Source organism: Phoenix dactylifera, chromosome 3, assembly GCF_051530095.1.
Source record: "Phoenix dactylifera cultivar Ajwa chromosome 3, Ajwa_hap1_PhDact_Kaust_v1.1, whole genome shotgun sequence".
Taxonomy (NCBI): domain Eukaryota; kingdom Viridiplantae; phylum Streptophyta; class Magnoliopsida; order Arecales; family Arecaceae; genus Phoenix; species Phoenix dactylifera.
In genome coordinates, this window is record NC_143192.1 from 9059320 (window position 1) to 9081134 (window position 21815).

General features: G+C 37.3%; 1 protein-coding gene across 6 annotated transcripts in view; it reads right to left on the minus strand.

The window, feature by feature from the left end:
* SDE5 (silencing defective 5) overlaps positions 1-21707 on the minus strand; it is a 39408-nt gene extending 17701 nt beyond the window's left edge. For 2 of the 6 annotated variants that reach the window (XM_039123748.2, XM_088717685.2), the window contains exons 1-4: positions 21348-21518; positions 18475-19108; positions 15764-15789; positions 2757-2834 (exon numbers count right to left, since the gene is read on the minus strand). In XM_039123748.2, the coding sequence (XP_038979676.2) occupies positions 2757-2834; positions 15764-15789; positions 18475-19048 (678 nt within the window). In that variant the 5' untranslated portion in view covers positions 19049-19108; positions 21348-21518. Of the gene's footprint in view, positions 1-2756; positions 2835-15763; positions 15790-18474; positions 19132-20629; positions 21249-21347 lie in introns of those variants that run through there. The other 4 variants (XM_088717683.1, XM_039123744.2, XM_039123747.2 and 1 more) reach the window with 4 other exon arrangements.
* Positions 21708-21815: the final 108 nt, after the last annotated feature.

The following is a 21815-nucleotide window of genomic DNA, read 5'->3' on the forward strand; positions in this document are numbered from 1 at the left end:
TATAGCAACGGAGGCTGGGGTGGATGTAGAATAATGGATAGAATGATACATCAAGCTCATATCTAGCTAAGTAACCATAGAGGTCAAGGGGGAGCTAATCATCATTAGAGGCATGGTATACTGAATCGGCCCGTACCGGACCGATCCGGTACAATAGTGGAAAATGGTTCTGGCACCTTTGGGGTCGGAATCGAGCGGAAAAGAGGCGTACCAGACCGGGGTCCGATTCGCACCCGTGCGTGGGGCAGCACACGGGGAAATGCATCCCCGCGCAGAGCAGCGTGCCCGCACGCGCAAGGCAGCGTGCCCGCACGCGCAAGGCAGCGTGCCCTGGACTTTGGCATCCACAGCGTGGCATTAAATGCCACTCTATGGCATTTATCACGTCGCGCGCGTATAGCGAGCTTCTGCGCGCACTTTTCCACCTGCGCTTTTTTGCGCTATTGGGCAGTTCGGTATGGTACAAACCAGTCCGAACTGGTACGCCTACCAATACCGGTATGGCATACCTTGATTGGAGGGGCTCCATGCTGAGACATCCTCCCAAAGATTTAATAGAGAGATACTAAGAAGAGGCCACCATGGTACCTAGTCAAGCAGGTAGGGCCAATTAGGTTGGCGGATCCAGTCAAGCCATCTAGTAGAGCTAGGCAGGTAGGTGCATCCTAGGAAAGAAAGCATTTCCTTAGATCAACAAGAAAGAGAAAGGAAGGAAACTGCAATTGCATTGCAAAAAGTGGATGAGAAATCTGCTCACTTTGATTCCAAGACCAATGAGCCCTTAGATGACTAGTTTCCTAAATCATCTCGTGATACCAATGATGATGATAATGATAGTTCGAGCGATAATGAACATGGTAGCCAGAGAGGTGGTAGTTGACAAGGCATGGGTATATATGACAACCCTATGGATACGGATTTTTCGATGAGTCACAATTTACCCATGCCACACAAGATAGCGACCATGGGGCACAACCTAGTAGATCATACAGGGATACAATTGCATATAGGAGACGGTCCCCTCAAGATGGTTCAGGACATGACATTGCTTTTGCAGATGACCTCACATGTGAGGTAAGGTTCATAGGTGTATCTGGATCTCAATCACAGATCATCATCATATTTTACACTGCCACGCTATGACCTACATGGATATCCTTCATTTGAGGCATCGTATTCGAGTGACTGCTACCCTCCATAGCCTCAAATAGCTTATAGATCGAACTTTGCTATCTCAATCTTCGAATAACCAGTCAAGTATCAGATAAAGGATCAACATCATGATGGCTATCTTGGAGACACTCTACAAAATTTTAGATGTCAGTATATATTTTATACTTCAAATCCTTTTGATATAATGCAATGTCCATTCAATTATATGTACTCATGTATTTAATTATGTTACAATTGCACTAATTTATCAATGATAGCATACTTGTCGAGACTCGAGACCAATCAGACATAAGAGACATCAAAATAATATTGAAATATTAAATTAAACAGCAATAATTAAAATAATCACTAAACAACAAAAAATTGAAAGAACAAAAATTGAAAATAAAAAATTATAGAAAAATAGTGTAGTGGTATGGAACCAGTACGCCATTGCATACTGTATCGATACGGTACCAAACTGGTACCGTACCATTCCTTCATGCATTTTGCCACTTTAAGCTAGAGTACCTTCAGAGTATTTACTAAATAATTGCTTGTATTCAAGAGGGGACTGTACGAAAAATAAATTAACAGCCCAAAGGGTAGGGAACATGTTAAAATTAACTTTCTGAAGATTGCTTCAAGGGAAAATGTGCTTCCTATGATTTCGAAAGCATAAAAGAAGAGAAAAAGTGTTAGTATAAACAAGGTTAGATGAAGGGAACAAGTTCAAAATGACAAGGACAAAAGCAAGAACTGCAATATGGATGGAGTTCAAAAAATGTCTAACACCATGATATACCACACCCGCCGCCATTGTGACTCTAGGTTTCCGATTAATGCACCAATTCATGATGCCCATAAAGCATTTAGTTTACCGCACTCCACTGAAAAATAAAGTGAGAGGGAAAAGAATTGAGATTAACGAAGGAAGAGGAGAAATGGGTACATGTGATTTATCTTGGTCTCATCTTAGTCTGGAGGCCAGATTTCTCTAACTAATCATTGATTGGCCGGATTACCAGTGCATCTCATGCTTTCTATAGCATTGACACTATAGCATGGTTCCCCATCTCCTCCCCTCCTTTGCCCTGCTACTGAATGTTCAGGGTTCAAGCTTTGATCAAGTCACGAGCTAAGATGGGAAAGTGAAAGCGTCATCTTTTGAATATAATTTTTTGAAAATACAAATTATAGTTATTTAACAAGGGTTTTTAGAGTTCATATTTTAGTTACATGAAAATGCTTTCAAACTATTTCTTATAAAAGAACAGTTATGGCAGAAAAAATTCAGGTGATCACACACGCATAGAATTCATAAGATGCATACAAATAATAAACAACTGAAAGAATGACATCAATTTAGAAGTTAGAATCTCTAACTGCTGGACTTAACTTTTCTCCCTACATTGTTGTCAACAGAATTATTCTTGTTTAGGTGATTACACACAATTTAGAAGTTAGAATTCACAATAAACAATTGAAACAATTAAAAATTCAGGTGATACACACACATATAATTCATCAGATGTATGCCAATATTTAATAATTTGAAGAACTACAACAATTTAGAAGTTAGAATCTTTAACTGCTGGACTTACTTCTCTCACTACATTATTGTCAACTGAATTATTCTTGTCCAAGTTTTTTGCTGATAATGCCAACAATTCCTCCATGCTCTACGTAACCAAAAGAATAACAAAATTGTTAATCATTTCTCCACAAATATGCATTAAGAAAATTCAAAACGATGTGGAGACTGACGTAAAGAAATCAACATCAAGCAAACTTTTTATATATTTGTGCAAGATCTGAAAATTCATTTCAGCAGGCCTACAAGTTTCAGTGTATTTGTCAATTCGGACAAAATAATAGAGGACTTAAAAAAAAATATTAAAAAGACAAGAAAACAAGTCCAGAAGACATATCTTACACAATTAATATATACATATGTATATATAGTTCAATATTTGGATATTTAGTTTTGATATTTTTGGCTCATCCTGGAATTATGAAGAATTATAAAAATCTTGAAAAACCACTGAGAATGTTAAAATTGTATTTATTCAATTTTTAATCATACAAATCTCTCTTTCTCTCTCTCTCTCTCTCTCTCTCTCTCTCTCTCTCTCTGTGTGTGTGTATATATGTGTGTGTGTGTGTGTGTGTGTGTGTGTGTGTATGTATATATATATATATATATGTATATATGTATGTACATATAGATATGTATATGTGTATGTACATATAGATATGTATATGTGTATGTACATATAGATATGTATATGTGTATGTACATATGTATATGTAGATGTGTATGTACATATAGATGTGTAGATGTGTATGTACATATAGATGTGTAGATGTGTATATGTACATATATGTGTAGATGTGTATATGTACATATATGTGTATATGTACATATATGTAGATGTATTGAGAACTAGGATAGGAGAAAGCCCAGCTGAAATCAGGGTGAGGGAATCAAACTCAGGTCACCGGTGTCCAACACGCAGAGACTTGACCAACGCAACCAGCAAGCTCCCTTGATTATAAGCTAATCAGTGAACACCCAGCAGTGCAAAGATTTTATAGAAGTTATAGTACTAAAATAGACCAAAAAATAAATTCGAAAATTGATATATTGTTGATATCATATCAAGTATGAAGTATCAACATCAGCGTTCTAGGACCTATCTAGGTTAACTACTGATTTGTCACAAACAACGAATGCAACCCTTGTTAAAAGCCACAATTTGTGTAAAATACAATTTGTGGGACCCAGCAGCAAATAGCTACCTCACGCAACTCTGCTCTCCCTGGTGACCCAGCAGCACACCTAGATACTAATTGAGCTCCTTTATTGATTAATATTCATCACCTATCATTTTAAAATTTACCTCCTATGCCATCTTCATAATTCATTCTAGAAATTGTGCCTATTGCAAATGATCAAACCATCTTAAGGTGGTATACTAGATGAAACCCAAAAAAGAATGTATAATCTAAGGTCTTTTGTCATCCACTCTGAGGTATCCAATAACATAAATTATTTTTCCAAGCCAAATGGTGACATACTATACCAAGTAGATACCTATGGGCCCTTTAGAGCATCACTCGTCCACCTAGCATATCTGCTCTTTTTGTGCTTGCCACAATACACAGTTGGTTGTCCTAGTGGTCTTGATGAGGGGTTAGCATCCAATTATATTCGACAAAATCATTAGTTCTCCTAAACTGACAAATCCCTCATTATTCCTCATGAGATAAACCCAATAATGTTTTGGATTTTGATGGTCAAGATTTTTGGTGTTCTCAACTACAAGTTCAAGAAAAACGTTAGGAAAATAATCAACTATTCCAGCTTCTTATTTTGTTACATACTCTATAGTTAGGTCCAAGACTTGAACGGGCTAGAAGGTCGTGAAACAATCTTGACACAAGTAAATAGAGTGAAAGGAAAACATCATTTAAAGAATCTACTATTCCCGGTCAAGAACTAGTAAACTAAGGTGGCGAGATGGGGTTCAACTGAACAAGATAAGCTTGGGAGTTATGTCTTAACACAGTCCCTTAACAAAGCTACGCCACCTATTAATGTTATTATCACAGTGAGGATGATAGTGGTATTTTGATGATTAACACAACCATTGAGGGAATATCTAATTAAATACTACAAGTTAACATGATACATCATTACTGAGTTCGTCACTCTCGGTACAATAGAAGAATGAGATCAAGATGTATTTCAATGATTAAGAATGAGATAAAATTTGCGATAGAAAAGGGATAGTAAATTCTAAATTCTAATTCGATAAAGTTTCAAGTGAAACATACTCTTAAAGGGACAATAGTAATTTTTATTGTTAAGAGTATATAGCACTATCATGGCATACATTCAAAATTGCTTGAAGTATATTTCATTGATTGTATGGATGAATCTAACCTTAAGTTGTAGCAAAGTGTAGAATGAGTCGACCCCAAGATTGGTGGAGTCGACCCCGGCACATCATGGAACCATCAGGCACACTTCTGCAAAAATGGCACGGATGAACAGTAGTTGAGTCGACCCCAAGCTTGCTTGAGTCGACCCCATCTTCAAGCTTCAAGAAAACAAGTCTCTGGAATTTACTGAGAGGGCCGACCCCAACCTTCCTTGAGTCGACCCCAGATTGAGTCGACCCCAGGAATGCTTGAGTCGACCCCAACTGAACATGAGTCGACCCCAAGGCTGTGTCGTTCAATACTGTCTCTCTGGAATCCCTGAGAGGGTCGACCCTAATTGAACTTGAGTCGACCCCACTATACCTTGAGTCGACCCAAAAAAGTGTTGAGTCGACCCCAGTGAAAAACGGCTGAAATGTAAGGTTCTGTGTTTCCTGAGAGGGTCGACCCCAATGAAGCAGGAGTCGACCCCAGTGAAAGTTGGGTCGACCCAAGTGAAAGTTGAGTCGACCCCAAGTCTAATGAACAGTGGTTTGAGTCGACTCCAGAAAAGTTTGGGTCAACCCCAGCACGGGCAGAAGCATAACGGCTAGTTCTGCAGAAGTACTTTTTGTCCTCCCAACAGTAACAGCTAGTTTTTGAAATCTAACCAATGGGGGGTGTCCAATGGATGAGGAAAACTATTTAAAATGACACTATTCATCAGAGAAAACATCCTTTTGAAAAATATCAAAGCTCACACAAGAAAGACAAGAGCCCTAATTTTCTTCATCCAAGTGCTTCACTCAAAGAGTCAAAAGAAAGTGGTAGAGCAGATTCTAAGGAACATTAAGAGCTCCATCAACCTTTGAAGAGTGAAGCAATCTTGACAAAGAAGAGAGAAGTCTCATCAAGCGATAACTATATTCTAAACTCTTCTTTGTAGCTTATAATTGTTATATTTGCTCATCTAGGAGTTTCAACTTTCTTCTTCTTTTTAATCACCTTGTAAAGGTTCGTTGGTGAGCCTGTAAAAACAACATAAGTTTTTGGTGAGCCCGTAAAACCAACGGTGTAGATTTGTTGGTGAACCCGTAAAACCAATTGTGAAGGTTCGTTGGTGAGCCCGTAAAACCAACATAGATTCTTGGTGATCCCGGAAAACCAAAGTGTAAAGATTTTTGGATTGTGAGCCCGGAAAACAATCCAACTGTAATCCGCGGGATTATAGTGAATTCCCAAGGGATCGCTTGGGGAGTGGACGTAGGTGCTTAGGAGAGCACCGAACCACTATACTTCTTGTGTGTTTGCATTGTGTATTGTTTTAACTTCACTCACTCATCAATTAACTCAATTAAGATAGTAAAAATTTAGAGAAACCAATTCACCCCCCCTCTTGGCTTGTCACCTTGGGCAACAAGTGGTATCAGAGCAAGGTGCTCACATAGTATTTGTTAATCTCACAATCAAGAGACAAAGATCATGACAACCCAAGTAGGATGTTCTATGAGCGAGGGGCAATGCACAAATAGACCTTCTCTGTTTAATGGTACTAATTACACATACTAAAATGCTAGGATGAGGATATTCATTGAAGCTCTAGATTATGAATTGTGGAATATCATAACTAGAGGACCACACACACCCACAATTAGTATAGAGGCACAATCATTTCCAAACCAGAAATGGATTGGAATGAGAGTGATAGAAGACTAGCACAACTAAATGCTAAAGCAATTAATGTACTTTACTGTTCACTAAATGTAAGTGAATTCAATAGAATATCTACATGCATCTCCGCGAAAGAAATTTGGGATAAACTGGAGGTCACACATGAAGGAACTAATCAAGTCAAAGAGTCAAAAATAAATATATTAGTACATAAGTATGAGTTGTTTAAAATAGAATCCACTGAGTCCATAACTGAAATGTTTACTCGATTCACGGAAATCATAAATGGGCTAAAGAGCTTAGGAAAGTCTTATATTAACTCTGAACTAGTGCGAAAAATTCTCAGGTCTCTACCAAGAGTTTGGGAGGCCAAGGTAACAGCAATTCAAGAAGCAAATGACCTCAATACACTGCAATTGGAAGAACTTCTAGGATCACTCATGATCCATGAGTTGACTATGAGGCAAAATTCAGAAGATGAGGTCAAGAAAAGAAACACCATTGCCTTGAAGTCTACTACTCCAAAACAGGAAACTGAATCAGAAGAATCTGATGATGAGGAGGAATATGATGAAGAAGGAATGGCTAAGCTTCCAAGAAAATTCAGAAAGTTCATTAGAGGAAAGAAAAAATTTCATAAAAGGAAGCCCTTCCTCAAAGGTAACTCAAGCAAGGAAAAGGGTAGGGACAAAGAAAAGGAAAAGGAAACACCAATTTGCTATAAGTGTAACAAGCCCGGACATTTCAAGATAGATTGTCCGGAATTGAAATGGATGGCAAGAAAACTTAAGAAGAGGAACTTCATGGCTGAATGGAGTGAAAGTGAGGAGTTAAGTTCGGAAGAGGAAGATCAACAAGAGACGGCCCAAATCTGCTACATGGCCAATGACGATGAGGTAGATTTTGAACTTGAATGTGATTTTATAGTAGAAGAGTTACATGATGCATTTTTAAAACTCATGGAAGAACATAAGAAATTAATCAACAAAAATAAAGTTCTAAAAGATGAAAATCAATCTCTTATCAAAGAAAAGTTAAAACTATCTAATGACTATGAAACATTAAGTAAGAGATTCACCAATGAAACCAAAAGTCAAATTGCTGAAAATGTCAAGTTAAAAGAAGATGTTGAAAAATACAAATCCTTAGTGGACAAGTTTACACTTAGCTCAACTAAATTAAATATGATTCTTGATAGTCAAAAAGTTGTATATGATAAAGCTGGTTTAGGATATAAAACAAATAGAAAACAAAAATACTTAAAAAACATATTTGTGAAAGCCAAAAATGAAAATATAACTTATCATTGCTGCAATAAATTAGGGCATAAAGCATATAAATGTAATTATAGAAAGTCTAGCTACAACAAATTGAGTAACAATTATAAGCTAAAATTCAAAAAAAATTGGGTTCCAAAAGGAACATCAAGTACTAACCCTAAAGGACCCAACATAGTTTGGGTACCTAAAGCATATTCTTGATCTTGATTGCAGGGGTGTCTTGCAGCTAATAAGGTGGAACCCAAATTTGTCAGGTGACGTAGAACAATTTGTTCTTAGAATCTAAGAAGGATGGAGTAGTAACCTATGGAGACAATGAAAAAGGATTTATCATTGAAAAGAGTAAAATTTACATTACTCCATCCACCTTTATAGAAAATGTTTTATTAGTTAATGGTCTGAAACATAACCTACTTAGCATAAGTCAATTTTGTGATAAAAGTCTTAAAGTCACATTTGAAGCTTCAGTATGCATAATCACAAATCCTAAAGATAATATCATTGTACTTATAGGACAAAGGCTGAGAAATATTTACATGGTAGATCTTCATGAGTTAGGCAAGAAAAATGGATTATGTTTAATTACTAATGAAGAAAGAAAAAATGAAACAAGTTGGCTTTGGCATCGTAGACTAGGACATGCTAGTATGGACTTAATATCAAAACTAGTCAAGAAGGATTTGATAAAGGATGTGCCAAAATTGATCTTTGAAAAAGACAAAATCTGTGGACCATGCTCATTAGGAAAGCAAACAAAATCATCTTTCAAATCAAAGAATATAGTATCAACCACTAGGCCTTTTGAACTCATACACATGGATCTATTTGGACCCACTAGAACCGCGAGTCTAGGAGGAAAGAAGTATGGACTAGTTATAGTAGATGATTTTTCAAGATATACATAGGTTTCATTTCTTGCACATAAGAATGAAGCATTTTCAGCATTCTTGAAATATTATAAAAATATCATAACTGAAAAGAAGCTTACCTTAATAGCAATTCGAAGTGATCATGGAACTAAATTTGAAAATCAACACTTTGAAGAATTTTGTAATGAAAATGGTATCTCACATTAATTTTCAGCACCTAGAACGCCTCAACAAAATGAGGTTGTTGAAAGAAAAAATAGGACCTTGGCAGAAATGGCACGCACAATGTTGTGCGAGTCAAATCTTCCAAAGTATTTTTGGGATGAAGCTATAAGTACTGCTTGCCATATCTAAATTGGGTTTTAATACGACCTATAACCAAGAAAACTCCTTATGAACTTTGGAAGAATAAGAAACCAATTGCTAAATATCTTAGAGTATTTGGATGTAGATGTTTCATTTTAAACAATGGCAAGGAGGGTCTAAGTAAATTTGATGCCAAGTCAGATTAAGGTATCTTCTTAGGATACTCTACATCTAGCAGGGCATACAGAGTATTCAACAAAAGAACTCTTGTAGTTGAAGAGTCAATTAATATCATTTTTGATGAGTCTGATAGTGAGTCTCCTAGGAGAGAAAATACTCTTGATGATGATGCAGAAACTATTGACTTTGAAAAATTGAATCTTGATGACGTGCCAAATTAAGAAAAGAAAAATGATCGCGTGCCACCACAATCTCAAGACTTGCCAAAGGAATGGAGGTATGCACATGGACACCCTAAAGACTTAATCATTGGTGATCCATCTCAAGGGATAAGAACTCGATACTCTCTTAGAAATTTAAATGACTATCTTGCTTTTGTTTCACAATTAGAACCTAAGACTTATGAAGAAGCTGAAAAAGACATAAATTGGATAAATACTATGCAAGAAGAATTAAATCAATTCAAAAGAAGTAATGTATGGACATTAACTGAGAGACCAAAGCATAACTCTGTAATTGGAACAAAATGGATCTTTAGAAATAAATTAGATGAAAATGGGATAGTTATAAGAAATAAAGCTAGACTTGTAGCTAAGGGATACAATCAAAAAGAAGGGATAGATTTTGAGGGAACATTTGCCCCCGTGGCGAGATTAGAAGCTATTAGGTTACTTCTAGCTTTTGCATGCTTCATGGATTTCAAACTGTATCAAATGGATGTAAAAAGTGCCTTCTTAAACGGTTTTATAGAGGAAGAAGTATATGTAGAGCAACCTCCTGGTTTTGAGAATCATGAATTGCCAAATCATGTGTTTAGATTACATAAAGCATTATATGGATTGAAACAAGCACCTAGGGCTTGGTATGATCGACTAAGCAAATTTCTACTGAATAATGATTTCAGTAGAGAACATGTAGATAAAACACTTTTTCTCAAAAGAAAAGACAAAAATCTGCTAGTAGTACAAATATACGTAGATGACATAATCTTTATAATCTTTGCAAAGAGTTTGCTAAATTAATGCAAGGAAAATTCGAGATGAGCAGATAAGAGAACTAAATTTCTTTCTCGGATTACAAATCAAGCAAACTAAGGAAGGTATCTTTATTCATCAAACTAAGTACACAAAGAAAATATTAAAAAAGTTTGGAAATGAAAATCACAAGAAAATAGGCATCCTAATGAATCCCACTAGTAAGCTAGACAAAGATGAAAAAGGGAAAAGTATAGATATAAAGCTTTATAGAAGTTTAATTGGATCTTTGCTTTACCTTACTGCTAGTAGGCCAGACATAGTGTTGAGTGTGGGAATATGTGCTAGATACCAATCAGATCCTAAGAAGTCACATCTAAGTGCTGTCAAAAGAATTCTTAGATATTTGAGAGCAACCACAAACATAGGTTTATGGTACTCTAGAGACTTCTATCTAGATTTACTTGCATATTCCGATGCAGATTTTGCTGGTTGCAAATTAGATAGGAAGAACACTAGTGGAACATGTCAATTTTTAGAAAATAACTTAGTATCATGGTTTAGCAAAAAGCAAAATTCGGTAGCATTGTCAACGGCTGATGCCGAATATATAGCTGCCGGAAGTTGCTGTGCTCAAGTACTATGGCTCAAGCAACAACTAGAGGACTATGGAATTAAACTAGACAACATTCCTATAAAGTGTGATAACACTAGTGCCATTAACCTTATTAAAAATCCGGTTCAGCACTCTAAAGCCAAACACATTGAAATAAGATATCATTTCATTAGAGATCATGTGCAAAATGGGAATATATGTATTGAGCATGTATGTACTGAGAAACAATTAGCTGACATATTCACAAAACCTTTAAGTGAAGATAGATTTTACATGCTTAGGAGGGAATTAGGCATATGTGATCCTTTTGATTAAGGAGATATAAAAGAAACAAGTTGTCTCATTATACTCTTCTCTCATTTCGAAAAACCCATGAAACATTAGTCAAACTAGTCATCTATAGATTTCTTACTCATGTATCATTGTCCCATAAAGAATTTGTAAGAATTGGAGGAAAGGAAGAATTTTCAAAAAAAAGGAAGAGAAAGAAAATTTTTCGAACTAGGGCCGACCCGAGCCAGAATGGGGTCGACCCAACGGCGAGACCCTGTTTTTTAAAGAGAGACCCGTGAGCTATTCTAGGGCACTGTTTCATCTTGTCCTCTTCCTAAAACCCTATTTTCCACTTTCCAATCCCTTCCAATCATCTCCAAACAGTGCTAGATTGCTTCTCTACGCCGTTAGATCAAGACCTAAGGAAGGATTTGGTGAAAATGGGACCCAAACGAGCCGTTGCTAAGAGATCCGGAAGAGTCTCACGCCCAACCATTGTAGATAGACATGCTAGAGATTCATCTACAGTTCCCCCACAAGGTGAGACACGTGTTGAGCCTCCTCCACCTCCTTCCCCTTCAGTTCAACTTGCTAAATATGCGGGGAGATCGGTAACCACGGGGAGAAGGATCCACTCCAAATTTTTGAATCAAGAAGGGTTCTGGTTGGGGGATTGGATCCGAAGGCAAGGATGGGAGCATCTTTGCTCCCTAGATTTGGTGACCTACCCAGGCTTGGTTCGTGAGTTCTATGCCTTCCTAAAAGTTGGAATGGGAGGGCTTGTGTCTGAAGTCCGAGGTGTACGGGTTAGGATTTCAAAAGAAAGTTTGAGTGAGTTGCTCCATCTCCCCTACGAAGGTGCAACTCCAAAAAGGCCGGAAAACAAGTTGAGAGCTCTACAGTTGATCTTTGAGAACGATGATTTTGACTATTCCGAGAATGTGATAGCGAGCTCCCTATCAACTGAGATGAGGTTGTTGCACAACTTCATAGGTCGGATTTTGTTTCCGAAAAGCAGGAGATTTGATCATATATCTGAAAGAGATTTGGTCATTATGGAGCACGTTATTCAGGGCATTCCCCTGAACCTCCCAGCTATGATGATCAGGCAGATGAGAGAGGCTATATACAAGTCGAGAGTCTCCCTGCCCTATGGTATGATACTCACCCTGGTCTTCCGACAGCATGACATATCAGTGGAGGGAGAGATCTCCAGGCATCTATTATTTACCGACACTTACACTGCACGGTCCCTAGTTCGCATGGGTTATGAGAAGGTGAACGGGCAGTGGGTGCGTGGAGGAGCAGGGATACATGCACCAGAGGGTGATGCACCAGAGGATGGAGACCCCATCCCTGAGGCTGAGGTACCTGAGGTTCATCCTACGGCACCTTCAGAAGCTGGCCCATCGTCATCCGTACCCACGGGATGCACAGAGGAGTTTTGGAGTAGGATGACCGAGCTTGTGTCAGCTCTGGTGAGAACTCTCTCTAACGGATTGACGGGCAGGATGAACATTATGACTGCTGAGATTAGCGATCTCAGAGAGCAGGTAGGAGCATTACGGAGAGCGAGAGAGACTCATGGTCCATCTGTGCCCCGAGCAGCTGAGTCGGAGGTTTCGGCACAGAGTCATCCAGCTCAGCGAGGTCCACGCCAGACTCAGTCCCATCAAGCTCGACCTCCCCTCGCCACTTATACTAGGAGGATGAGAACTAGATCACAGCCCTTAGATACCCCCTAGGCTGGTGTTAGCATTATGATTAGTGCCTAGGATTTATCTAACTCTCATATGTATTTTGCCTTGTTGATGTACTTTGCACTTTGATTGAAGAACATTGTATTTTTGACATTAATGTACTACAATGTTCCATTTTGATCAATGAAACTTGACTGTTTATTATTTACTGCATCCACTTATCTATTGTCATGCACCTATTTGATGATAACAAAAAGGGGAAGAAGTAAGGAAAGAAAGAAGTTACAATAAGTTGACAAACAAGTTTGAAAATTATAATAGGAGATAATATACACTTAAGGGGGAGCGATATGTAACAATGAAAATGTTAAAGTCTAAACATTTAATCAAATTTCGAAATTTGGCACATACCTCTCATACCTCGATACATAACCTGAAACTCTTGCTTTATCTCAAATTTTTGAAGTTTCATCTTTAACCAAATATAAAAGAAAGGGGGAGAAAATCAAAAGTTCAAATTGGCAATATTTGGATAAAAAGGGGAAGACTTCACTCTCAAATTTGAAAAGCTGAAATTCAGCAACTTGAGCTCTTCTAAAACTAATTTTAAGATAAGTATCAATCTGCTTATACTCAATATTTTGTAATCATCAAAAAGAGGGAGATTGAGGATGATAGTGGTATTTTGATGATTAACACAACCATTGAGGGAATATCTAATTAAATACTACAAGTTAACATGATACATCATTACTGAGTTCGTCACTCTCGGTACAATAGAAGAATGAGATCAAGATGTATTTCAATGATTAAGAATGAGATAAAATTTGCGATAGAAAAGGGTTAGTGAATTCTAAATTCTAATTCGACAAAGTTTCAAGTGAAACATACTCTTAAAGGGACAATAGTAATTTTTATTGTTAAGAGTATGTAGCACTATCATGGCATACATTCAAAATTGCTTGAAGTATATTTCATTGATTGTATGGATGAATCTAACCTTAAGTTGTAGCAAAGTGTAGAATGAGTCGACCCCAAGATTGGTGGAGTCGACCCCGGCACATCATGGAACCATCAGGCACACTTCTGCAAAAATGGCACGGATGAACAGTAGTTGAGTCGACCCAAAGCTTGCTTGAGTCGACCCCATCTTCAAGCTTCAAGAAAACAAATCTCTGGAATTTACTGAGAGGGCCGACCCCAACCTTCCTTGAGTCGACCCCAGATTGAGTCGACCCCAACTGAACATGAGTCGACCCCAAGGCTGTGTCGTTCAATACTGCCTCTCTGGAATCCCTGAGAGGGTCGACCCTAATGGAACTTGAGTCGACCCACTATACCTTGAGTCGACCCAAAAAAGTGTTGAGTCGACCCCAGTGAAAAACGGCTGAAATGTAAGGTTCTGTGTTTCCTAAGAGGGTCGACCCCAATGAAGCAGGAGTCGACCCCAGTGAAAGTTGGGTCGACCCAAGTAAAAGTTGAGTCGACCCCAAGTCTAATGAACAGTGGTTTGAGTCGACCCCAGAAAAGTTTGGGTCAACCCCAGCACGGGCAGAAGCATAACGGCTAGTTCTGCAGAAGTACTTTTTGTCCTCCCAACAGTAAGTAACGGCTAGTTTTTGAAATCTAACCAATGGGGGATGTCCAATGGATGAGGAAAACTATTTAAAGTGACACTATTTATCAGAGAAAACATCCTTTTGAAAAATATCAAAGCTCACACAAGAAAGACAAGAGCCCTAATTTTCTTCATCCAAGTGCTTCACTCAAAGAGTCAAAAGAAAGTGGTAGAGCAGATTCTAAGGAACATTAAGAGCTCCATCAACCTTTGAAGAGTGAAGCAATCTTGACAAAGAAGAGAGAAGTCTCATCAAGCGATAACTATATTCTAAACTCTTCTTTGTAGCTTATAATTGTTATATTTGCTCATCTAGGAGTTTCAACTTTCTTCTTCTTTTTAATCACCTTGTAAAGGTTCGTTGGTGAGCCCGTAAAACCAACATAGGTTTTTGGTGAGCCCGTAAAACCAACGGTGTAGGTTTGTTGGTGAACCCGTAAAACCAATTGTGAAGGTTCGTTGGTGAGCCCGTAAAACCAACATAGGTTCTTGGTTATCCCGAAAAACCAAAGTGTAAAGGTTTTTGGATTGTGAGCCCGGAAAACAATCCAACTGTAATCCGCGGGATTATAGTGAATTCCCAAAGGGTCGCTTGGGGAGTGGACGTAGGTGCTTAGGAGAGCACCGAACCACTATACTTGTGTGTTTGCATTGTGTATTGTTTTAACTTCACTCACTCATCAATTGACTCAATTAAGATAGTAAAAATTTAGAGAAACCAATTCACCCCCCCTCTTGGCTTGTCACCTTGGGCAACACACAGTCTTAGACATATATAAGTAACCCCAAAAGCGAAATAGACTGGCCAAAAAGCAATATTTCAGCGCCAAATCCGGTCAGAAACATTTCCACCACATCTATAAATCTTATATTTACAAACCCAGCCCCACCCAGACAATCTGTGGTGTAACCTGGAAATGCAGCACCATGTTATCTTCAATGTGTTCATGATTCTCCCTATTTCATTATGAATAATTAAATAAAGTTTATTTCTTTGGAAAATACAACCAAATTTACATGTTAATTGATAGAATAAATAGCGAAAAGAATGTCATCTGCAGCGCATGATGTGCATACGAATGGGTTTATCTAGTCATACAAACATACCAGTGCACATATAGCAGGAATAGAGAAAAAATTGTTTATTAGGAAAAAAAAAATCAAAACATCATATTCTTGAGGAGGCAGAAATTTCACCTTCTTAATATTGTATCCGCATTGACCTGCAAAAACACAGAAACCTATCAAATGATATCTTATGGGAAGAAGACCCTTATGGTGGAAACAAAAACCTAAAAACAATAGGATGCCTCAAAAGATATGAGTATCTAAATGCATTTAGAAACATAGCAGCTCTAATAAATGCAACACAAGTAAGGACAGTCAAAGCATGAGAACTACAATTAAAGAGCAAGTAGCACATTTGATCATATTCTATTGCATGGATAACAGAACGTTCTCCATAATACTCATGAATAGTCGTCTACTCGTCTGAATATATGATCAATATAATATCTGGCTGTAAGCACACTGATTAAATTGCAAGCAAAATGTCAGGGGGCATGTGCAACAAAATATATGCTTCAAAGTTTGACCAAATTAATAGTATGGAAGAACTTGATAATGATAGTCAGATAATCCAAAAGATCCGATTTTAACTAATCACTTGATCCTTTTTTAACAAATGGTACATTAGGATACACAAAGTTGCCCAAAATAGATGGGCAATATTTTAGCAGTAAAGAAAATCTTGCTAGTCATTTTTTTCTGTGATTATATGTAATCGATGCTATAGCATTATGAGCAACATATCCCAAATGAGATGTAAAAAATAAAAAGGGAGAAAACACGTTCTACATTGTTGCTAATGTTCAAAAGTTACTCCTCTGATAAGGAGTCTCTAATGTTTACACATAAGGGCGTATTTTTTCCCTCATTGGAGGGATCTGTATAGACTAGGATATAAGTACTTCTTGAAGTAACCATTTATCTTTTGCTGGTCAACATTCAAAGTTTTGGAACACTATTTTTTTCTTTTGAACAAATCAGAACCCTATGCATCTGTTATTGCTTCTTGCAGATTTTTCTGATGTTTTTGCACCGTTTTTTTAAAAATGAAAATAAATAACTTTTGTATTTTCTTTCACTTGCTTAAGCTCCTATCATTTGTTCTCATAATGGCATGGCTATGATGCAGAATATAAACAATAGCCTCTATCCCAGCATAAAAACTTACGTTAGTTAATTTGTCTTTTTACCCAACCTTTGTTCCATAACCCCTTCCTATAATATATAATCTGGCTCATAAATTTTATTCCAATATAGTTGGTGCAATGTTATGGAATATGGATATCCCTAGTTCTTTTAAAATGGTGCCACAACTTTTCTAGTCATTTGGCAATTCCTAATCAGAGGACTATGATAGAAGTCACAAGTCAATAAACATTCATTAAAAAAAATGCTCTACAGGTCACATGCAGGAAAAAAAAAAAGACAGGCCCCAATGGCCAAAATGGTGATAATATATATTAGTCATTCCTTTCACATATCTTCATACATTTGTCATGCATCTTAATGCACAAAATAAGAATTCAAAGTAAATTTTCTATTTAACTGTGTTTTTTAAATATTACCAGCGAATGCTGCATGATAAAGATATTAAGAGGAAAATTAACAAACAAATGACTAAAGTGAAATCTCCTAATTCTTAGTCAGTACCAGCTAGACTAGAGTTAGGGCTTCATCTATAAGCATCAACACCCCTAATGACAAAACGTAAGGCTCCAACATATGCTCGGTGCATGAACTAACACAGCTAAATAATATCAACATGTGCTGGAGAAAAAATGCTGTGCTGTGTCTTGAATATTGATCATGTTGGGTGCAACTTCAAAGTTCCAAGTTTGATGAATGATGATAGTTTGAGGATGCAAACAGAACTAATTAAGTGAGTCTGACCTAGCACAGCTAGTTTATTCCTCTAAAATTAAAATGCATAATAATACTATAAGGGGATGTCCACACATAATTTATTTACCTACCCAACCCAATGATCTGAAAACTAGCTAATTAAGCACCTTTTCCAAAATAGATCTTGATTATCAAGTGGTAGTCCAAGGATCAATAGACATCTAAAGAAAATTGTAGTGTGATGACAATATTTTGGCAACAGAGAAAAATGTGCAAGCAAGAGAAAATAATTCATTAGAGAGAACAAATATATAGCTATATTGTAGTACCAATCTATTAACTGCCAGGTGGGGAGACTCAATATATACTTGCAGAGAAAAATAAGGGAAAAAAATCTTGCCCGTAGGATGTTAGCATTCTTTATCTAGCATTGGTAGGCAGAAGACAACACATAGGTGATATTTATCAATATTCACAGAAAATCAACCATCTATTTTGATCATTATCATTGAAAAGTTGGGTTCGATCCAACGGCCTTGAACATGCAGCTTGATGGATCAAAATTCGTATACCTTGCAATTCAAACTCCATAACTAGAACCAAGCTGCCTATTTTTTTCAACTGTTACCTTTATGGGTAATTTGTCTCACCTAAAAATTATGAGCTTCCTTTATTTCCCAGGAAAATGTCTGATATTGAAATAACTGCTTTGCAATGGCACTACAGGTATAATTTCTGCAGAAAAATTAAAATTAATATACAATAATTTATAACTCGCAAACTCCCAGATCTCATTTTAAAAGAACACAAGTAACATACAACTTAACAATCATGAGATAATGAAAAAAATATAACGGAGGAAAAAGTAAACACAAAGTGCTAAATCAATGAATATGCACATTACCTTTTATCCAAATGCTACCATAATGTTAATTCATGCAAACATGAAAAGTTAAACAAATAGAAACATAAAATAAACAGAAAGGAGAGGTAATTGCCAAGAACTTCTCTAATCATGTCCATGTTGAGCTTGAACCCATCTCCGAGCATAGAAAAAAGAAACTCTTCAATATCCGTATCAGTTGAAAGCTCTTTTTTAGGCACAAAATGCGATTCCACTGTCTCCATGTCATGTTCATCTTCTGCTGATCCCTTCACTTCAATCTTTCGAGGTTTGCTCTTTGCAGATGATTCAAGAAAAGCTGAAGCTGGACGGGCATATGACTTGCCCAAAAAACTTGACACAGTACCCATTGAAGCACTGAACTTCCTTGGCTTTGCTCCCTTAGAATTCTTGCGTGTAAAAGCTGAACTCTCAACATTATCCTTGTGCAATAACTCCACCGATTGAGAAATATTCATCTCACCATTTTGAGCATGAAAAACATCATTAGAGTTTTTTGCTTGAAGCTGTAAGAGGATATCACCGGCCTTGCTCATATCACCCTTCGCTTCGCAATAAGCAGAGGCTATCTCTTCAAGGGAGCAAGCTGAACCAAAGGCCTCAAGCAAGGTCTCCAATGCAATCGACTCAGCATCATGTTTTGAAGCACGCGAACTAGATGGATCCATTCACCAGATAGTCTTTTAGGGCCAGAAGATAAGCTTCAAATGAGGTTAATATTGAAAGACCTAACAAAGGACAAAGAAAATAACTGATCTGGCTATTAGCATGAAAAATATGTACAGTGTCTGAAATCTGCATGAAAAAAATACAAGGAAGCCACGGAAAGAATTGAATTTATTAATGGAGGCTTCTATGCACAATCAGACAAGAAATGGAGATCTATTTGAGTGGTTTTCTGCTGAACTTAGGGAAACACTACTCCGAAATAGACTAGAAGTGCAAATGTTGCATTACGTTCATTCATAATAAAGTAAAACCTTATCAGGATACACCAAAAGCTTGATAAAGGTAAACAAATTTGCATCAGCTTTATAAGAAAAGGATAAGCTATTTTCAAAAGCCGTTAGATCTAATATTAAACAACTGAATACAGACTGAGCAAAGGAACAATATTAGATGGACCATACAACTTAACAAAATGGAGGACCTTAATGGTGACCAGCACATTGGAGGAACTTTCATATAACCATGCCATGTTCAACTTTTGGTAGGCAAACATAAAGTATGACCTTAAAACTGCAAAAGCACACTCCTCAGTAGTCTAATATTTGAGATCTGAAGATGGATTAAGCAAATTTAGCAGAATCCAATTAGGTAGTGATGCTTGAGGAGATGATTGGAGAGTGAAGAATGACCCCCATTGATATATGCAACTGAAACACTGAAACAGACATCATACCGAAGCAGACATCATCTTAAAAATCATAATACAGAAAATAGTGCTTGAATTAATGATCTCCACAGTCAAAGCTTGCTTTTTCAGTGTTTGTTTATTTTCTTACTCGTCTGTTTGTATCTTTTGGTTTCTCAATGAAGATCCAGTACATTTAGTTCCCAAGGAAGAAGAAGGTAATGCAAGGTTCTCTACTGCAATTCATTTCAGTCTTTTCATCTATTGTCATCGAGGAATCAAAAGCTATTGATTTACTGAATGATGAACAATCTACAGTCAGCTTGTAACATGCCTCAACCAAGACCAGAAACTATCTACAGTCAGCTATTGATTTACTGAATGATGAACAATCTACAGTCAAGAATCACAAGCACTAACCAAGACCAGAAACTAATAAATTTTGCATTTTTAATGGAAACAAGATTAGCAGTCATTTATTCAAAAGAGCTTAATATAGCCTCATGATCGGACAAACTGAAGACTAAAGTTACAGTGAAAATTCTTTCGTAGATATGCAATTACTACGACAAAGATATTGTATCAGAGAACTGAGAGAGCGAATTGAAGGAAAAGAAAGAATAACTTTAACTACAAACACTTCAAACGAAACCCACATGGTGAATCAGAATTATCGACTCAGAGCATGTAAAATGAATCAATATTGAAGAAAGGACCCCTAATTGCAAACAGTACACGGATAGTACTTGCTTTTTTTGAAATTGATGGAGATATGCAACCAAGGAAGCCACTTCATGCTAATCACACATTATTCATCGCAAAATCTTACTGCCAGAAAATAATTTATCTTTCAAAATTATCAACAAGCATATAAAATTCCCCATATGATGCTCACCATAGTCCAGGTAAGGAACCACTTCAATGCATCTTAGTTAATTAGTCCTTGTGGACAAGAGGTAAGAAATCTTCATAGCAGAAATAGATGAAAGTCAGGCATTTGGCTGAGATAGAAGACCAATTTTAGGGAGTTGGTTCTGTTTTCATTTTCCTTTACTGATATATTGTCCCTATATTGCTTCTCGAAATGATTGATAAATGCATGATTCGTTCCAACAATCTCACATATGATCAGACAAGCCAACCAAAACTTTTCAACTACGCTTCAGCTCAATCTTTTAACTTCCTTCTTATACAGGGATCGAAAGCCTTAGCTTTTTTTACCAAAAAAAAAAAAAAAAAGCCTTAGCTTTATAATACGATGACCAATTCAAACCATCCTCCGTTGGTATCGATCTGGAAGGTTAAAGTGGCCATCAAGCTCTAACCCAAGCTCAAATGAGTCAATTATTATAAAGATTTCAATGCCGCAAGAATCCCTGCATCAACCTTGGAAACAATCATCGACGAAAAACCCATTCGGAACGGCAGCAACAGATGACGGAAAAAATGGACTACTCAGCCTTTCCAGTCCAAACCCTCAGTAATCAGAAACAAACCCATCATTCAGCCAGGCGCTACGGGAACAACAACAACAATAACATATTCTAATAGCATCGAAGTTTCGATCAACAGAGATGAATCGAGCACAAGGATTAGAGGAAAGTGAAGCTTACTCGGGGCTTAGGACTCGTTCGCTCGCCTCTCCACCTCTCCCTCTCCCTCTCTCTCTCTCTCTGTCTCGCTCGCTCGCTTCGAGGTCCTCAAGAAAGTAGGCGGCGAGTGAGGGGAAAGAGCGAGGAAGGGGGAAGGTCGATTCGGGCATTTATATGGCTTTGATTTGATTCAACTGTTAGCGTCTTGTTATCATTTTATAAAAAAAAGGATACATTTTTATGAAGGGTTTATGGGGGAGTCAGCATCAAAGTGTGATCGTAGTTTTGAGTCGAAACTCCAAAAGCGTTCGGCTTTCCTCTCTTTCCTGGAAGGGGGAAAGGAATAAGATCAATGACCCCAGCCACGCGTTTTCCTCTTCCATCCTTATTCCTTGGAGTGTACTAGTTTAAGATCAATGAATAATTGCAAATTCCCATGTTAAGACCACCAAAAACCATTTGCTTGTTCATTTATTATAGTGATTTGTA